At 47.3% G+C, this 18198-nt stretch overlaps 1 protein-coding gene across 2 annotated transcripts in view; it reads left to right on the plus strand.

Moving 5' to 3' along the window:
- Positions 1-18198, plus strand: part of DNMT1 (DNA methyltransferase 1) — a 54431-nt gene that overhangs the window by 31596 nt on the left and 4637 nt on the right. For both annotated transcript variants that reach the window (XM_066346747.1, XM_066346748.1), the window contains exons 17-33: positions 2320-2438; positions 3740-3832; positions 4307-4458; positions 4603-4790; positions 4898-5081; positions 7440-7537; positions 7748-7895; positions 9398-9513; positions 9710-9914; positions 9994-10127; positions 11177-11350; positions 11725-11946; positions 13861-14053; positions 15561-15645; positions 15845-15973; positions 16126-16408; positions 16747-16888. In XM_066346747.1, coding sequence (XP_066202844.1) covers positions 2320-2438; positions 3740-3832; positions 4307-4458; positions 4603-4790; positions 4898-5081; positions 7440-7537; positions 7748-7895; positions 9398-9513; positions 9710-9914; positions 9994-10127; positions 11177-11350; positions 11725-11946; positions 13861-14053; positions 15561-15645; positions 15845-15973; positions 16126-16408; positions 16747-16888 — 2665 coding nt within the window. The remainder of the gene's footprint in view (positions 1-2319; positions 2439-3739; positions 3833-4306; positions 4459-4602; positions 4791-4897; positions 5082-7439; positions 7538-7747; positions 7896-9397; positions 9514-9709; positions 9915-9993; positions 10128-11176; positions 11351-11724; positions 11947-13860; positions 14054-15560; positions 15646-15844; positions 15974-16125; positions 16409-16746; positions 16889-18198) is intronic.

Consider the following 18198-nt stretch of genomic DNA (forward strand, 5'->3'; position numbering starts at 1 on the left):
ATTTATTCAGCTCCCTCTTGCTGGAGGTGTAGTTACTTTGTTCTTTGTGGTAAATGGCCCACATCTCCTTTCAGACCTAGGCACATGCTATTTCTGTCCCTGGAGAGGTATCCTAGGGGCAAGTGGATCACCTTAATAATACTTGTAAGCCTCAGGTGGACGTCACTTCTGCGTAGCCCTTTCTGACACCCTTGCCCTGGGACGAAACCCTAGTGTGTTTCTTCTGCAGCGCTTTTCACACACACCCCTTGTGGTGGGTTGGGTGGATCCCCCTCTTCATCAAGATGAGAATTCTGATCCATTTGGGGATGCTATACATCTATCAGTGACCCTGCTCCTCCAGGGCCTGGCTCAAACCTCTGCCTGATGGTACAACCAAACAGCCTGTTTACATAGCTGGTGTTCACGCCCTCGTGCCTCCCTGGAGGCACAGGTCAGAGGCTTGGGAGAGGATCAGGAGCAGGGAGCCGGGGCTATTGTAGTCAGTAATGGCAGGGCTGGAATCTCTTGGCTTCCTCCTTGAGACAGGGTCTGCTGTAGCCTCATTCATTCTTATAGGGTAGGAAGGTAGCAGTTAAGGACAAACTTCCAGGAATAATGTGCCTTTTAGCACCAGGCTGTCAGAGCCAGACTGCCCAGTTTATTAAGGACTCTGTTTATCTCGTGCTTGGCTGAATGTGGTGAGTGGGAACAAATCTCAGGCAGGGTTCATTCTATGAGCTAGTGGGTCCGGCTCCTGTCTGGGACTTAGAACTTCTTAATGTCACCTCTGCTGAGAGAGCCCAGGGACAGCCCTGTAGGCTGGGCTCTGGATCCTTGTCTTCCATGGGTTTGTAGTACATACCCTTCCTTGATATGTGCACATCTTTCCCACTGGACTTAGTCTTTTTTTTTCTTTTTCTTTTTGTATTTTTCTGAAGTTGGAAACGGAGAGACAGTCAGGCTCCCGCATGCGTTGGACTGGGATCCACCCGGCATGCCCCCCAGGGGGCGATGCTCTGCTGCAACCAGAGCCATTCTAGCTCCTGAGGCAGAGGCCACAGAGCCATCCTCAGCGCCCGGGCCAACTTTGCTCCAATGGAGCCTTGGCTGTGGGAGGGGAAAAGAGAGACAGAGGAAGGAGAGGGGGAGGAGTGGAGAAGCAGATGGGCGCTTCTCCTGTGTGCCCCGGCCAGGAATCGAACCCAGGACTCCCGCACGCCAGGCCGATGCTCTACCACTAAGCCAACCGGCCAGGGCCTGGACTTAAAGTCTTAAGAGCAGCCACGCATGTCTTGTCAACCATGCTTGGCACATAATAAGAGAGCTCAGCCCAAGGTGTTAATTTTCATTTTTAAAGTTTTGTGAGATTCCAAGATGAGGATTTTTGGCTTCTCAGACCCTAACTGTGGGGTTTGGTGGGAGATGGTCTCAGTAGACCTGCATAGATTCTGCATCGCCCACCTGTGGACTCTGCAGGAGGGCATGGCATCTCCAGTGCAGGAGAGTAGTCCTTGAGGCCAGCATGAGCAGGTCCGTAAGCATACCATTCATGTTCTTAAGTTTGGCATTCTGCTTAATGAGGAACATCCTCTCAGCTGTTAACGAGTATCTCTGGATGGTGGGACTGTAAATGTCCTTAAACCTGAGCTTTACCCCTAGAAGCGGACAGAAGCCCCCTCTTGTGAGATTTCTCATTGTTCCACTATCTCACTGATCTCTTGGTGTTGCCTTTGCAGACACTTGCACTTTTTTTTTTTTTTAATTTATTGACTTGATTTCAGTGAGAGGAAGGGTGAGAGAGAGAGAAACAGAAACATCGAGCTATTTTTTTTTTTTTGTGGCAGAGACGGAGTCAGAGAGAGGGACAGACAGGAAAGGAGAGAGATGAGAAACATCAATTTTTGTTGCAGTTCCTTAGTTGTTCATTGATTGATTTCTCATATGTGCCTTGACCGGGGGGCTACAGCAGACCGAGTAACTCCTTGCTTGAGCCAGCGACCTTGGGCTCAAGCTGGTGAGCCTTGCTCAAACCAGATGAGTCTGCGCTCAAGCTGGCCACCTCAGGGTCTTGAACCTGGGTCCTCCACATCCCAGTCTGATGCTCTATCCACTGTACCACCACCTGGTCAGCCGACACTTGTACTCTTAATGCAAAAGTAGAAGCTGTTTGGGTGAGAAAAATGGGTGTATTGATGTAATGGTGTGGCAACCAGAAGGATAACAGTAGCTTGTTATAGCCCTGGACATAGCCCTGTCACCTGTGTCTGCAACTTGACTTTGTACTGTTACTTGCCTTCATTGGTCAACTGATTAACACGTTCTTTGTTCCCTATCTAGTGTATACTGTAAACGTGGTCACCTGTGCCCAATTGACACTGGCCTCATTGAGAAGAATGTCGAACTCTTCTTTTCTGGTTCAGCAAAACCAATATATGATGATGACCCATCTCTTGAAGGTAAGTGGAACATCCCAGATCATGTTTGGTTCAGATATTTTAAAAACGACTCCTACAAAATGATATTCAGCTGGAACTTCTGCTTTTTAAAGTTAGGGTTTGAGACTGCTGTGAACAGCTATAAGGAACTGTGCTTTGATGTCGCTGATGAAGACTGCCTGGCTTGGCTGTTAAGAGATACCAGCTTGCCTGACCTGTGGTGGCGCAGTGGATAAAGTGTCGACCTGGAAATGCTGAGGTTGCTGGTTCGAAACTCTGGGCTTGCCTGGTCAAGGCACATATGGGAGTTGATGCTTCCAGCTCCTCCCCACCTTCTCTCTCTGTCTCTCCTCTCTCTCTCCCTCTCTGTCTCTCTCTCTCCATTTCTCTCTCCTCTCTAAAATGAATAAATAAAATTAAAAAAAAAAAAAAAAAAGAGATGCCAGCTCAGGTGGGCACTTAGAGTGCCACTTGACTCTGCTAAGATTTCATTCTTTTTTTTTTTTTTTTTTTTTGTATTTTTTCCGAAGCTGGAAACGGGGAGAGACAGTCAGACTCCCTCATGCGCCTGACCGGGCCCCACCTGGCACGCCCACCAGGGGCGACGCTCTGCCCCTCCGGGGCGTCACTCTGTTGTGACCAGAGCCACTCCAGCGCCCGGAGCAGAGGCCAAGGAGCCATCCCCAGTGCCCGCCCGGGCCATCTTCGCTCCAATGGAGCCTCACTGCAGGAGGGGAAGAGAGAGACAGAGAGGAAGGAGAGGGGGAGGGGTGGAGAAGCAGATGGGCGCTTCTCCTGTGTGCCCTGGTCAGGAATCGAACCCGGGACCCCTTGCACGCCAGGCCGACGCTCCACCACTAAGCCAACCGGCCAGGGCCTCTTTTTTTTTTTTTTTTTTTTTTTTTTTTACAGAGACAGAGAGTCGGAGAGAGAGACAGGGACAGACAGACAGGAACGGAGAGAGATGAGAAGCATCAATCATTAGTTTTTCCTTGCGCATTGCAACACCTTAGTTTTTCATTGATTGCTTTCTCATATGTGCCTTGACCGCGGGCCTTCAGCAGACCAAGTAACCCTTTGCTCAAACCAGTGTCCTTGGGTCCAAGCTGTTGAGCTTTTTGCTCAAACCAAATGAACTTGCGCTCAAGCTGGCGACCTCGGGGTCTCGAATCTGGGTCCTTCCACATCCCAGTCCGACGCTCTATCCACTGCGCCACTGCCTGGTCAGGAGACTCTGCTACGCTTTTGATGTGAGTCATAACTGTGTCCATTTTCTTTCAAGAAACTGTTTTTTTGTTTGTTTTTTCCTTTCCATATCTTAGGTGGTGTTAATGGCAAAAACCTTGGCCCCATCAATGAATGGTGGATCACTGGCTTTGATGGAGGTGAAAAGGCTCTCATTGGCTTCAGTACTTGTAAGTATATGGCCCACTGTGGACTGTTCTGGTTATGAAAGGAGCCTTTGCTTTTGTCTTCCCCTGGGGCTTGGTGAGCTTTGGGATGTCTCAGCAGGCTCGCATGAACCCCACTAACCATGTGGTAACCATGTGGGGTTCTGGGATGGCTTCTCATATTAGTTAAAATTGGCTTTGGAATTGACCCTCCAGTTGTATGAGTAGATCATACACTTGTAACTCAAACCAGACTGAATTTCAAAAACCGGAGATGAGTTCAGTGAAAGCCCCTCAGCCAGTTCTCTGGTCAGCTCAGCTCAAATAGTCAACTTCTGAATGAGCTATGAGCTCTAATTGCTCTTTATGTTTTTGACATTTGGGTATGGGATAACTTGGACTCTTCATAAGCTTCGTAGTCTCAGCTCTACTCTTTGGTCACCATAGTTGTCATCAGGTTCAAACTGTTTTTTAAAAACATCTTCCTGTCTACTCCAGCCTTTGCCGAATACATTCTGATGGATCCCAGCCCAGAGTATGCACCAGTGTTCAGTGTAATGCAGGAGAAGATCTACATAAGTAAGATAGTCGTTGAGTTCCTGCAGAGCAACCCTGACTCGACCTATGAAGACCTGATCAATAAGATTGAGGTATGTGGTTTAGGTTCTTTGTAAGCTGGGATTCATACTTACATGCTGAAAAACTCATGTCTAGAATTAGCAGAAACTTTTTTAGTTTGATTAGAACAGTTTTACTTAAGCCTAAAAAAACTTTCTGATGTTTTTTTCTTAAAGACCACTGTTCCTCCTTCGGTGCTCAACCTGAATCGATTCACTGAGGATTCTCTCCTTCGACATGCTCAGTTTGTGGTGGAACAAGTAGAGAGTTATGATGAGGCTGGGGACAGTGATGAGCAGCCCATCTTCCTGACCCCCTGCATGAGAGACCTGATCAAGTTGGCTGGGGTCACCCTGGGAAAAAGGTAAGGTTACAACAGGAGTAAAATTGCAGACCCGAGAGAGTAGAGAAAGCAGAGTGTCCTGTACACTCTTTCCCAGCCTGCTAACATGATGGGAACCTTTCTCCCAGGCGAGCTGAAAGACGTCAGACTATCAGTCATTCCAACAAGGAGAAGGACAAAGGCCCCACTAAAGCTACCACCACCAAGCTGGTCTACCAGATCTTTGATACTTTCTTCGCAGAGCAAATTGAAAAGGATGACAGAGAAGATAAGGAGAATGCCTTCAAACGCCGGCGATGTGGTGTCTGCGAGGTAACCTCACCTGGACTGAGCTCCCTGTGTCATCTGAGCAGCTTGCTTCATTTTCTTTCTGGTTTGAGATGCTCACTGTTCAAATGGGACCCATTAAAACATAAGCTTGGAGGAAGTTGGTGATCTGGGAGAACTGCCTGCCTCAAGGGACAAACAGATTGATAAGACAGTCTTTAAAATTGGTGTGCTCAGTGCTCTGCTGTTAATACCACTGTCATGAACTAAGGAGCCTTGCCTCCTGGGTGGTATCTGCTATGCCTGCATCTCACTGTGTGTGAAGGCCTCACCATGAGGGTAGAGGGAGTGACTATCCCACAGAATCACTGCTTCCTCCAGGGAAGGACATCCTCCCAAAGCCTGCCTTATCTTTTTTTTTACAGAGTCAGAGAGAGGGATACATAGGGACAGACAGGAACAGAGAGAGATGAGAAGCATCAGTCAGCAGTTTTTCATTGCGACACCTTAGTTGTTTATTGATTGCTTTCTCATATGTGCCTTGACCACGGGCCTTCAGCAGACCAAGTAACCCTTTGCTTGAGGCCAGAGATCTTGGGTCCAAGCTAGTGAGCTTTTTGCTCAAACCAGATGAGCCCGCACTCAAGCTGGCGCCCTCGGGGTCTCCAGCCTGAGTCCTCCGCATCCCAGTCCTACGCTCTATCCACTGCGCCACCACCTGGTCAGGCTTATCTTTTCTTTTTTCTTTTTCTTTTCTTTTTTTTTTTTTTTTTTGTGAGAGAGAGGGACAGAACAGGGACAGATAGGGAAAGACAGATAGGAAGGGAAAGAGATGAGAAGCATCAATTCTTCGTTTCCACTCATTAGTTGTTCATTGATTACTTTCTCATATGGACCTTGACGGGGAGAGGGGACTACAGTAGAGTGAGTGACTCTGCTCAAGCCAATGATCCCGCGCTCAAAGCTGGTGAGCCTGTGCTCAAGCTGGCAACCTCGGGGTTTCGAACCTGGGTCCTCTGCGTCCCAGTTGGTGCTCAATCCACTGTGTCACTGCCTGGTCAGGCAAGCCTGCCTTATCTTATTCCATAACATTCCCAGAAAAGTAGACCCTGTCCAATTTAGATTTGAGGATGTAAAAAACCTGTTTCTATGAATTTTTTATATATTTTTTTATTTTACTCTGGAAGAGTGAATTAATCCCCCTAATCTTGTATGACCCAGAGATCAGACATATTTGGTATCTAATTATTTGACTTATCTTGGATGAAAACTTAGATGCAAAAATATAGCAGCTGCCTTGTGTGACAACTACCCATGGGATTCAGAGCTTTTTCCTTTTGTCTCAGAGGCAGCCCTTAACAGGAATTTGCGTGTCCTCACCATTCTTGTTTTGGTTTTATTTTTTTTCATCTAGCACATGTATATCTAAGCTTAAAAATATTTTTTTCCCTTGGTCGGAAAGCTCAGTTGGTTAAAACATTGTCCCAATACACAAAGATTGTGGGTTCAATTCCTTGTCAGGGCACATATAGGAACAGATCGATGTTTCTGTCTCTCTAAAACCAATAAAAAATTTTAATACATAACTGGTATTTTTTAAGAGTGTTCTATGTTGATATAGGTAGGTCTAGTTAATTTGTTTTGACTATTCTATAGTACATCATTATGACAGTCCCAGCCCACCCTTTGATGATGTGCAGCTTTCAATATTATAAATATGCCGCAGCAGCATCCTTGAATGAGACTTGTGTGACTGCCTCTATTTAGAAGTAGAATTGCTGGCATGCGGTTTATATACTTTGATTTAGAAAATGGTTCTCTAAAGTGAAGTCACCACCTTACACCCTTTGAGCTGTTCCTGTTTCGGTACCACACGCCTGCTTCTTTACCTTTGTAATCTAGACGGTACAAATGGTACCTTGTTCCTGACTCTCATTTCCTGTACTTCTTTTCTTGACAGAGACAGAAAGTCAGAATGAGGGACAGACAGGAAGGGAGAGAGATGAGAAGCATCAGTTCTTTGTTGCGACACCTTGGTGGTTCATTGATTGCTTCCTCATATGTGCCTTGACTGAAGGGCTGCACCAGAGCCAGTGACCCCTTGCTCAAGCCAGTGACCTTTGGGCTCAAGCCAGCAACCATGGGGTCATGTCTGTGATCCCACACTCAAGCCAGCACCCCTCGCTCAAGCTGGCAAGCCCATGCTCAAGCCGGCAACCTTGGGGTTTCAAACCTGGGTCCTCCACATTCTAATCCAACGCTCCCTCCACTGTGCCACCACCTGGTCAGGCTTCCGTACTTCTAATGAGTCTAGATATGCCGTTTCTAAAGTTGTAATTCACCAAAAACCTGGTTAACAGTTGTTACTAATGGTAATGTGACTTACTTTTTAATGTCTTTTAGGTTTGTCAGCAGCCCGAGTGTGGAAAGTGTAAAGCCTGTAAGGATATGGTTAAATTCGGTGGTAGTGGACGGAGCAAACAGGCTTGCCAAGAGAGGAGGTAGGCTTGGCTAACACTTGTTCTGGGGGCAGAGGACAATGCCGGCTCGTGGCTAGTGCACTTTGTGTGGATGGCTGTGCTCAAATGTGCAGAGCAGGCATGAGTGCTTTGTCTAGCATTGTCACTAGGCCTGTCTTTGTTATCTGACTAGATTAACCCCAGTTGGTTTAACTTGTAAAAGGGGCCTTGCTTATACAAGTGACTTTGTAGGTGTCCCAATATGGCCATGAAGGAGGCAGATGACGACGAAGAAGTAGATGACAATATCCCAGAGGTGCCATCACCCAAAAAAATGCATCAGGGGAAGAAAAAGAAACAGAACAAGAACCGGATCACTTGGATGGGAGAAGCCGTTAAGGTAACCCTGCAGCAGGCTTTCTGACTTCTTACTGCCACTGTCCTGAGAGGCAAGTTGTTTCCTGCTGTCTTGCTGCCAGGCCCAGGTGCAGGCCAGGGCCCATGGCTGCGCACCAGAAATGTGTTTGTGTGTCCCAAGACTTGGTTTCCCTAAAGTTCCAAAATAGGTATTTGACACAATTCTAAGGGTGTCAGGCTGCTGCTTCTTTAAAGCTTTTTTTTTTTTTTTTTAATTAGAAAGAAAGAAATATCGATATGTTGTTCACTTAACTGTGCATTCACTGGTTGATTCTTAATATGTGCCCTGACTGGGTTTCGAACCTGCAACCGTGGCATATCAGGACGGTGCTCCAACCAGCTGAACTACCCAGCTAGGACCTACAGCTTGTTTTTTTGGGTTTATTTTATTTTATTTTATTTATTTTATTTTATTTTACAGAGACAGAGTCAGAGAGAGGGATAGACAGGGACAGACAGACAGGAACGGAGAGATGAGAAGCATCAATCATTAGTTTTTCATTGCGTGTTGTGACACCTTAGTTGTTCATTGATTGCCTTCTCATACGTGCCTTGACCGTGGGCCTTTAGCAGACCGAGTAACCCCTCGCTCAAGCTGGCGACCTCTGGGTCTCGAACCTGGGTCTTCCGCATCCCAGTCCAACGCTCTATCCACTGCGCCACCACCTGGTCAGGTCTATAGCTTGTTTTGAAGATAGGTGTCAGCATCTCTTCTGGCCTGGGAGTGGGTGTCTTTGGGGCACTAGCAGATTGCCTCTTGGTCATTCTATGGTCACCTCCCGTCTAAGGCTCAGGTCCTTTACCAGAGCTGGAAAGCAGATGTCCGCAGTGCTGCTTCCTTGATGTTTATAAGCCAAAGATAGTCGGTTCATTCAGCAAGGGTGAGGCTGTGCTCTGCTGGTTGCTGCTTCAGGCCTGAATGTGGCTCAGCCCCTGCCCTGTGGTGTTGATGCTCCAGGGTAGGACAGCCACAAGTACTGCTGGGTGGGTGGAGAGCTGGAAGGGGACGGGGTACCATGAAGCTTTCCCAAAGAGGTGACATCTGATCTGAGACCGGAAGGTGGGAGAGGAGCTGGGCCCTGAAGATCTGGAGAAGAACCAGGGAAGAGGTCCTAAGGTGGGAACAGTTTCTCTTGTGGGAGAAAAGGAGCAGCTGTGAGAGAAGTCAGGGATGGGATATGGCTTTAGCGCCACGGTGAAGCATTGGGACTGGTGTTGTTAACATTAAATACTGGAATCTGATTTGCTGCTGACTGACAAGGGCAGAGCTGACAGTAGAGGGGCATGAGTTGACATTTACTGCAAGCTTCCAGCCTAGGGAGGTGATGTTCTCTATTGGAGCCAGGCCAGTAGAGCCTATGCTGTCTTAAGTCATTATGGGTTATGCTATGCCTTTATATTAAGTAACAAGAACACCATGCAGGTCAAGCCTAGCACAGACCTTCAAACCCATCTCCACCTGAAATTAGCTGTCTTTGTTTTCAGAGTGATGGCAAAAAGACTTACTACAAGAAGGTGTGCATTGACTCAGAAACCCTGGAAGTGGGGGATTGTGTCTCTGTTATTCCAGATGACTCCTCAAAGCCACTGTACTTAGCAAGGTTTGTATCTTTCCATTTTCTTGATATCATCATACACTTTCTCTTAACAGGACAGAGATGCCCATTTTTCAAGAATGGCAGTGGGAGCGTTTTGCTCTAGACTGACACCAAAAATGATACAAGTTCCCTAAGTAAACTCAAAGCAGATCTGCTGGTGAAGTTAGAACTTTCTTCCCTTCTGCTCTTCTGACTCCAGGGTCACGGCATTGTGGGAGGACAGCACCCAAGGGCAGATGTTTCATGCCCACTGGTTCTGTGCCGGCACGGACACAGTCCTTGGGGCCACGTCGGACCCCCTGGAGCTGTTCTTGGTAGATGAGTGTGAGGACATGCAGCTGTCATATATTCATAGCAAGGTGACAGTCATCTATAAAGCTCCATCGGAAAACTGGGCCATGGAGGTAAGTGCCCTAGTGTTCCTTGTGTGTCCCTTTCTCACTGTGTGGGGTCATGCCTTACATAGCATCCTTGTCCCCAAAGGGAGGCATGGATCCTGAGGCCTTGATGGCGGAGGACAATGGGAAGACCTATTTCTACCAGATGTGGTATGATCAAGACTATGCAAGATTTGAGTCCCCTCCGAAAACTCAGCCAACGGAGGACAACAAGTACAAGTGAGTGCTAGTACTGGGCCCTGGTGTTAACCACAGTCTTACGGAGGACACCATGCTTCTGTGTGAATCACTGTAGCTTTTTACATGCTCCCATCTGCTGGGTTTGCTTCTCAGACACTCTCTGATTATTTTTCTCATTAACCCAAGACTAGCCTGGCTTTATTGCATTGGCTTTAGGTATATGGGAAGCCTCAGCACAGAGTTGTCTTTATAAGCTCTTGTGTCCAGGAGCAGGATTTATCTTTCCACTTACAGCCTTTTTGCGTGTTCTTCAGTGTCTGTACCACAGATTCATGTTTTCTTTCATTTCTTCAGTATCTTCTAAGTGTGATCTTTTATTCCATTTTTAGTATAACTGGTGGATGAGTGCTCTTAGGGGGTCTTGCTTTTTTCCTTTTTTTTGAGGAGAGAGAGATAGGAAGGGAGATGAGAAGCATGAACCTGTAGTTGCAGCACTTTAGTTGTTCATTGATTGCTTCTTGTATGTGCCTTGACTGGGGTGGGGGGAGCTCCAGCTGAGCTAATGATCTTTTGGGCTCAAGCCAGAGACCATTTGATGAGTGCTGGCTTGAGTACTCAATCTGGATAAACCTGCACTCAAGCTGGCAATATCAGGGTTTTGAACCTGGGACCTCAGCATCGTAGGCTGATGCTCTGTCCACTGTCAGGCCCTTTTTATCCTTTGTAGAGTTAATAGTATGAGCCTTCTCTGGTATTTTGAATTCCTAACTGAACCACTCTGTATTCTTGCTCCGGATTTATTCCTTACCATATTGTAGGTTCTGATTATTAATGTCTTAGGGTTTTTATAGTAAATACTGAAAAGTGGGATAGGCTTGACATTTTATTGTGTTGTATATATCTTTGGCTTTGGTCCCAAATAAGTGCTTTCAAAGTATGAACATAAAGGAAAGCCAGTTCCTTCAAACAACTGCAGATACTTTCTCTTGGTTACCAGAATCTCTTGGTTAAGCCAGTGGCAGCTGTTGCAGTCCTTATCTGCCACCTCAGGGCCTTCTATTTTTTTTTTTTTGTCTGTACCCCTTCAGATTCTGCACAAGCTGTGCCCGTCTGGCTGAAATGAGGCAAAAGGAAATTCCCAGGGTCATGGAGCAGCTCGAGGACTTAGACACCCGGATTTTCTACAATTCAGCCAGCAAGGATGGTGTCCAGTATCGAGTGGGTGACGGCGTGTACCTCCTCCCTGAGGCTTTCACATTTAAGTGAGTGCCCCCTTTGCTCAGATCAGGGTCAGGATCCCTGGGCCAGTACAGGGTTGGCTTTGTAATGTCCCCCACCCTTTATCCCTTGTACCAGCTATTGCCTGAGCCATAGTCAGTCATGCTGAACTATCTACCTTTTTTTTTTTAAATTTTTATTTATTGATTTTAGTGAGAGAAGAAGGGAGGGGTGAGAGGAGAGACAGAGAGAGAGAGACAGGAACATCAATCTGTTCCTCTGTGTGCCCTGACTGGGGATCAAGCTGGCAACCTCTGTACTTTGGGACGATGCTCTCTCACCTGAGCTATCTGATCAGGGCAGAACTACCTACTTTTTAAGGTTTAATGTTCATTTACATGTATTTGCTTCTCCATAGTATCAAGCTGTCCAGTCCTGTGAAACGTCCAAGGAAGGAGCCTGTGGATGAAGATCTGTATCCAGAACACTACCGGAAATACTCAGACTACATTAAAGGCAGCAACCTGGACGCCCCTGAGCCATACCGAATTGGCCGCATCAAAGAGATCTTCTGTGTGAAGAAGAACAATGGCAAGCCCAATGAAACAGACATTAAGATCAGGCTGAACAAGTTCTACAGGTCAGTGGTGGCCTGTGCTCTTCCAGGAGGTATCATACTCTTCCTGAAAGTTTTGCCTGATACTGGGTTATAACATAGCATACATTGATGTTTTAAGAGTTAACCAGAGTGCCTGGCCTGTGGTGGTGCAATGGATAGAGCATTGACCAGGAACGCTGGGGTCGCCTGTTTGAACCCTGGGCTTGCCCAGTCATGGCACATATGACATACAATCAATAAGCAACTAAAATGGAGCAACTATGAGTTGATATTGCTCGCTTCCTGTCCCACTCCTATCCATTTTCCTCTCTCTGTAAAATCAATAAATAAAATCTTTTAAAAAAAAAGTTAGGTAGAGGTAGCTGTTTTTCCAAGTGTTTCTATTATCTGAGAAGTGCTAACAATGACTTTAATTATACTTCATAACCTTGCTTTTAGACCTTTTTTTGTGAGAAGCAGGGAGGCAGAGAGACAGACTACTGCATGCGCCCAACCAGGTTCCACCCGGCATGCCCACCAGGGGGCGATGTCCTGCCCATCTGGGGCGTTGCTCCTTTGCAACCAGAGCCATTCTAGCACCTGAGGCAGAGGCCATGGAGCCATCCTCAGCGCCCGTGCCAACTTTGCTCTAGTGGAGCCTCGGCTGCAGGAGGGGAAGAGAGAGATAGAGAGAAAGTAGAGGGGGAAGGTTGGAGAAGCAAATGGGCGCTTCTCCTGTGTGCCCTGGCTGGGAATTGAACCCGGGACTTCCACATGCTGGGCCGATGCTCTATACCACTGAGCTAGCCGGCCAGGGACCTAGACCTTATTTTTAAACTGCTGAGTTCTCCAAAGAAATCCTAGCCCTGGCTGGTTTGCTCAGTGGGTAGAGCATCGGCTTGGCATATGGATGTCCCAAGTTCAATTCCCTGTCAGGGCACACAAGAGAAGTGACCATCTGCTTCTCTCTCCCTCCCTCTCTCCCTTCTCTCCCTCTTCTCCTTCCACAGCCAGTGGCTTGGTTGTTCTGAGTGTCAGCCCAGGACACTGAGGATAGCTCGATTGATTTGAACATCGGCCCCAGACGAGTTGCTGGGTGGATCTTGGTTGGGGCACATGGGGGAGTCTCTCTCACTATCTCCTCTCCTCTCTTAAAAAAAGACATCTTTAAGCCCAAGTCGTAAGTGTGACAAAGGCAGTTGGAATGTCCTGGCCTCTGTCTGAGGTGCCCCCAGAAAACTTCTAGTTCTGTTTATGACCATCTACGTTCTACCTCTTCTGCCTAGTCCCTCCCAGCTCTCATCTTCCTGTTTTTCACAGGCCCTCCTTCCTTTCTAGGGTTTCTCTCTCTCTATGCTTTTCCAAAGGTCTTAGCTGCACTAAGTCTTTTCTTGGGACTGTAGTAACTGGTAGTGCTTAGAAACTAACCTGAAACTAAGCCACATAGGTTGTTACAATGTTGCTTCACTTCTTGGTTAATGTATATCCATTACTTTCTAAAATGCTTATAATCATCAGTTGTAACAGTGGGAAAGAAAGAAGTTTGGTTGGTACAGGTGAGAAAAAGAAGCTCTAGACATGCTTCTTAACATGAGGCAGACAGCTGCAGTCTGGAGACAAGGCTGTTGGGCTGCAGTGGGGCATGAAGAGCAAGCCAATCACTCAACAAACCAAGCTACTTTCAGGTTTAATGTTCAGTTATGCGTAATGGTTGCTTCTCTGCATCATCAAGCTGTCCAATCCGATGAAATGCCCATGGAAGGAGTATTTGTTGCAAAGAATCCCACTGTTTGTAATGTCTAGTGTTAGCTAAGGAGCCTAGTAATCAAGCTGACTTAATTGGATTATGGTCTTGACCCATGGATTGTCTGATCATCCCCAGGAATATGGTACCATTTAACTTATTGTCAGCTCACAGCAAAAGAGAATTGCTGACAAAGACTCTTCTGCTCACAGGCCAGAGAACACACACAAATCCACGCCAGCAAGTTACCATGCAGACATCAACCTGCTTTACTGGAGTGACGAGGAAGCTGTGGTGGACTTCAGTGCCGTGCAGGGCCGCTGCACTGTGGAGTATGGGGAGGACCTGCCCGAGTGCCTACAGGACTTCTCGGCCGGTGGCCCAGACCGCTTCTACTTCCTTGAGGTGCTGCTCTGGCTTACTGGAGGGAGGGGCTTTGGGTCAAACTCACAGCCCCCAAGGAAGCAGTTTAATTATACAGAGGAAAAATTTATTGCATTTAAGTCTGGGACTTAATACTTTGTGCTTTTTATTTATTTATTTATCTTACTGATTTTTTTTTTTTTTTTTAGAGAGAGGAAGGGGAGAGCAGGAAGCATCAACTTGTAGTAGTTGCTTCCTCTATGTGCCTTGACCCAGCAAACCTAGGGTTTCGAACTGGCAACCTTAGCATTCCAGGTCAACTTTTTATCCACTGCACCACCACAGTCCAGGCATTTTTTATTATTTTTTTTTTTTATAAGAATTTGAGTCAAACTGACAATTGCTGGGAAGCAAAGATCTCAAGTGCTCCTACTTTGACTTTTTAAAAAATACAATGATAAGCCTGACCAGGCAGTGGAGTAGTGGATAGAGTGTCAGACTGGGATGCGGAGGACCCAGGTTTGTAACCCTGAGGTCGCCGGCTGGAGTGTGCAGTCATTGGCTTGAGCAAGGGGACACTCACTCTGCTATAGCCTCCCAGTCAAGGCACATGTGAGAAAGCAATCAATGAACAACTAAGGAGCTGCAACAAAAAATTGATGCTTCTCATCTCTCTCCCTTCCTGTCTGTCTGTCCCTATCTGTTCCTCTCTCTGTCTTTCTGTCATACACAAAAAAGTACAATGATAAGAAGTATAATAGTTAAGGCCCTGGCTGGGTAGCTCAATTGGTTTGGTTGTTGTCCTGAAACACCAAGGTTGTAGGTTCAATTCCCAGTTAGGGCAGGTACAAGAATCAAACAATAAATGCATAAATAAGTAGAACAACAGATTGATGTTTCTCTCTTTCTCCCTCTCTCACTACCCCCCTAAAATGAATAAATTTTAAAAAGTTTATTTAAGTGTCCTAATGCAACTAAAATTTATTTGAAGACTATTAATGTGGTCCCTGCTAGCTTGACCTGTGCCTTAGTGTGAGTTAGGCAAAGGGGACCTTTCTCCAGGGAGATACAGTCCTACCCCTTAGTCCCTTCAGCTAGGTGTCTGCGTCCAGGCCAGGGCCACACACTGTGCAGCTGGCTCTAGTTACTGAGAGAAGATCCAGGAGTCTAGTAACTAATCTAATCATTTGCACATTGAGCATGAAACTTTCTGTGCTGGCACACTTACATTGATATGTGCCTATGTTTTTCCCAGGTTCCAGTGTGGAGAGCTTCATCTGACTGTAGTCTCTTGGTGTTAACTCTATTGCCTATTTTTAGAATGAGTAGTCCAGGCACTTATAAAAGCAGGAATCTCAATGTTACCCACATAAAATATTTGTATTAATAAATTTTTAAAAATTTCTGGTGTAGTAAAATTAATGTGCTTATTGGTGGCTGATTGCTTATGGGCATATTCAGGGAGAAATTAAGTGGATCTTTATCCAACTAACTTGTTAGGGGACCGATGAATTTTCCTGCCAGACTATTGTGGTTCTTCCCTTCCCAGGCCTATAATGCCAAGAGCAAAAGCTTTGAAGATCCTCCCAACCATGCCCGTAGCCCTGGAAACAAAGGGAAGGGGAAGGGAAAAGGTATGTCATTATTCTATAGGGTTCTTTTCAAATCCATTTTCTATAACTCAGGATACTTATGATCAGAATAAAAGAATAGCTTCTGATGTTACCTTATTCTCTGTGTTAACTCAAAATGAGGCCGTCTCTGAATCAATAAGTTGTTTGAAGAGAGCAAGTCAAGGCTCTGATGTAGTAGTCTGTGGCCTGTCTCCTTCAGGGAAAGGCAAAGCAAAGTCTCAGACATGTGAGCCAAGCGAACCCAAGGCGGAAATTCAGCTGCTGAAACTGCGGACCCTGGATGTGTTTTCTGGCTGTGGGGGATTATCAGAAGGATTCCACCAAGCAGGTAAAGACCAGAAGGTTCTTTTTTCTGCATAACTAGTAAAACCAGACTGGGCACATTCTGCCTGGAAGAACGTTCTGGCTCTGGTCACCTTTCTGACTCAAGAGTCTTATTCCAGGGAGTTCAAAGCCTGTCTTTGTCCCTTTATCTACCAGGCATCTCAGAAACACTGTGGGCTATTGAGATGTGGGACCCCGCAGCCCAGGCGTTCCGGCTGAACAACCCCAAGTCCACAGTGTTCACAGAGGATTGCAATGTCCTGCTGAAGCTGGTCATGGCTGGAGAGGTGACCAACTCCCGTGGCCAGAAGCTGCCTCAGAAGGGAGATGTGGAGATGCTGTGTGGCGGGCCACCCTGCCAAGGCTTCAGTGGCATGAACCGCTTCAATTCCCGTACCTACTCCAAGTTCAAGAACTCTCTGGTGGTCTCCTTCCTCAGGTAAACGGAACAGAGGCTCCTCTGTTCAGTGCTCCCTGTGGGTACCTAGACAGCTAGCCCTGGGCTGCAATGCTGGGTGTGCCAGAGTGGACAGTGACTGCTTTAGTCCTTGTGGCTGTGAAGGCCACGTGCTGTGGTAAAGCACCCGGCCTTTGTCTTCAGGAAATTCACGGCTTACTTTCTGCTGAGGAGAGACCTCAAGAGTTGGGAGGTTCAGTTTCTTGACAGCCAAACATTGACCATTTGGGAATGGCTTTCGATAGAGCAGGTCTTTTTATTTTTATTTTTTTAATCTTGATCTGAATGGTGAATCTCATGGTCTCTCCTGCCTCCCGCAGCTACTGTGACTACTATCGGCCACGGTTCTTCCTCCTGGAGAACGTCAGGAACTTCGTCTCTTTCAAGCGCTCCATGGTCCTAAAGCTCACTCTCCGCTGCTTGGTCCGCATGGGCTATCAGTGCACCTTTGGCGTGTTGCAGGTGGGGCTCCAGGGCAAAGGTGGGTGGATATGAATGTGGACAGCAGCAAACTATCATTAACTGAAAATAACATTCACGTGGTCAAGCCTTATGGTGGTAACCTGTTGGGCTGGTGAGGGCAGGGAGACAGCTGCTGGGGCCCGTGCTTGCCGCTGGGAAGCCTGTAGCATTTAGATCTGAAAGCTCAGAGCCTGTGTCCCAGCAGGTCCCCATCTTAGGGTCTTCTTTTTTTTTTTTTTTTTTTTTTTCCTGAAGCTAGAAATGAGGAGATATAGTCAGACAGACTCCTGTATGCGCCCGACCGGGATCCACCCCGGCACGCCCACCAGGGGGCGATGCTCTGCCCCTCCGGGGCGTCGCTCTGTTGCAACCAGAGCCACTCTAGCGCCTGGGGCAGAGGCCAAGGAGCCATCCCCAGCGCCCGGGCCATCTTTGCTCCAATGGAGCCTTGCTGTGGGAGGGGAAGAGAGAGACAGAGAGGAAGGAGAGGGGGAGGGGTGGACAAGCAGATGGGCGCTTCTCCTGTGTGCCCTGGCCGGGAATTGAACCCGGGACTTCTGCACGCCAGGCCGACGCTCTACCACTGAGCCAACCGGCCAGGGCCTTAGGATCTTCTTGAGAACTGCATCCTCTTGTGTGTATAAGGAGGGACCGCTTTCCAGGGGCTCACAACTGCTTTGCTCCCAGCTCATTTTTCTTGATAGGGAATGGTGATGGCCAGATGTGATGTTCTAGTAGCAGTTGGATCGCCTGGCAGGTTGGGTGAGGCCAGGTTGGCTGGACCACACATGGACCAAACGGTTACAAGGTTAAAGCCAAGTGTTTCTTCAGGGTGAACGCACATGTGTGCAAACACCTAGAGAGGGCAAAGGATCGCATTCCAGGTGGCTACCAGTGGCTGTCTGCAGGGATGGCGATTTGGGATGACCCATTGGGAGTAGTCCTTATCTGAAAGCAACCACTCTGTGTATCCATTCAGTCATTGTTGGCATAACACTGAGACGACTATCAAAATGGGAGGAAAGGTTGGCTAGAAAGCTGTGAGTAAGCAGTGCCCAGGCCATGTGGCTACCCCCAGTTCAGCTTCTGGTATCCAGGCTCACTGATCAAGCCTGGCTGGCAACTGTGTCCTGTCCCTGTGACCATAGGCTGCCAGGTAGGTGGCTGGGCTCTGTGCAGTCTCTTCTGGTCTCTTCTTCACACGTGCTGAGACCATGGGGTTCCTTGTGGTGCTCTATAAAGAACTGGCTGCAGCCTCAGTGGGGTTCACTCCCATTTTCACTATCCACCATGTGGAATCTTAGGTTCTT

The sequence above is a fragment of the Saccopteryx leptura genome, chromosome 1 (assembly GCF_036850995.1).
Source record: "Saccopteryx leptura isolate mSacLep1 chromosome 1, mSacLep1_pri_phased_curated, whole genome shotgun sequence".
Taxonomy (NCBI): domain Eukaryota; kingdom Metazoa; phylum Chordata; class Mammalia; order Chiroptera; family Emballonuridae; genus Saccopteryx; species Saccopteryx leptura.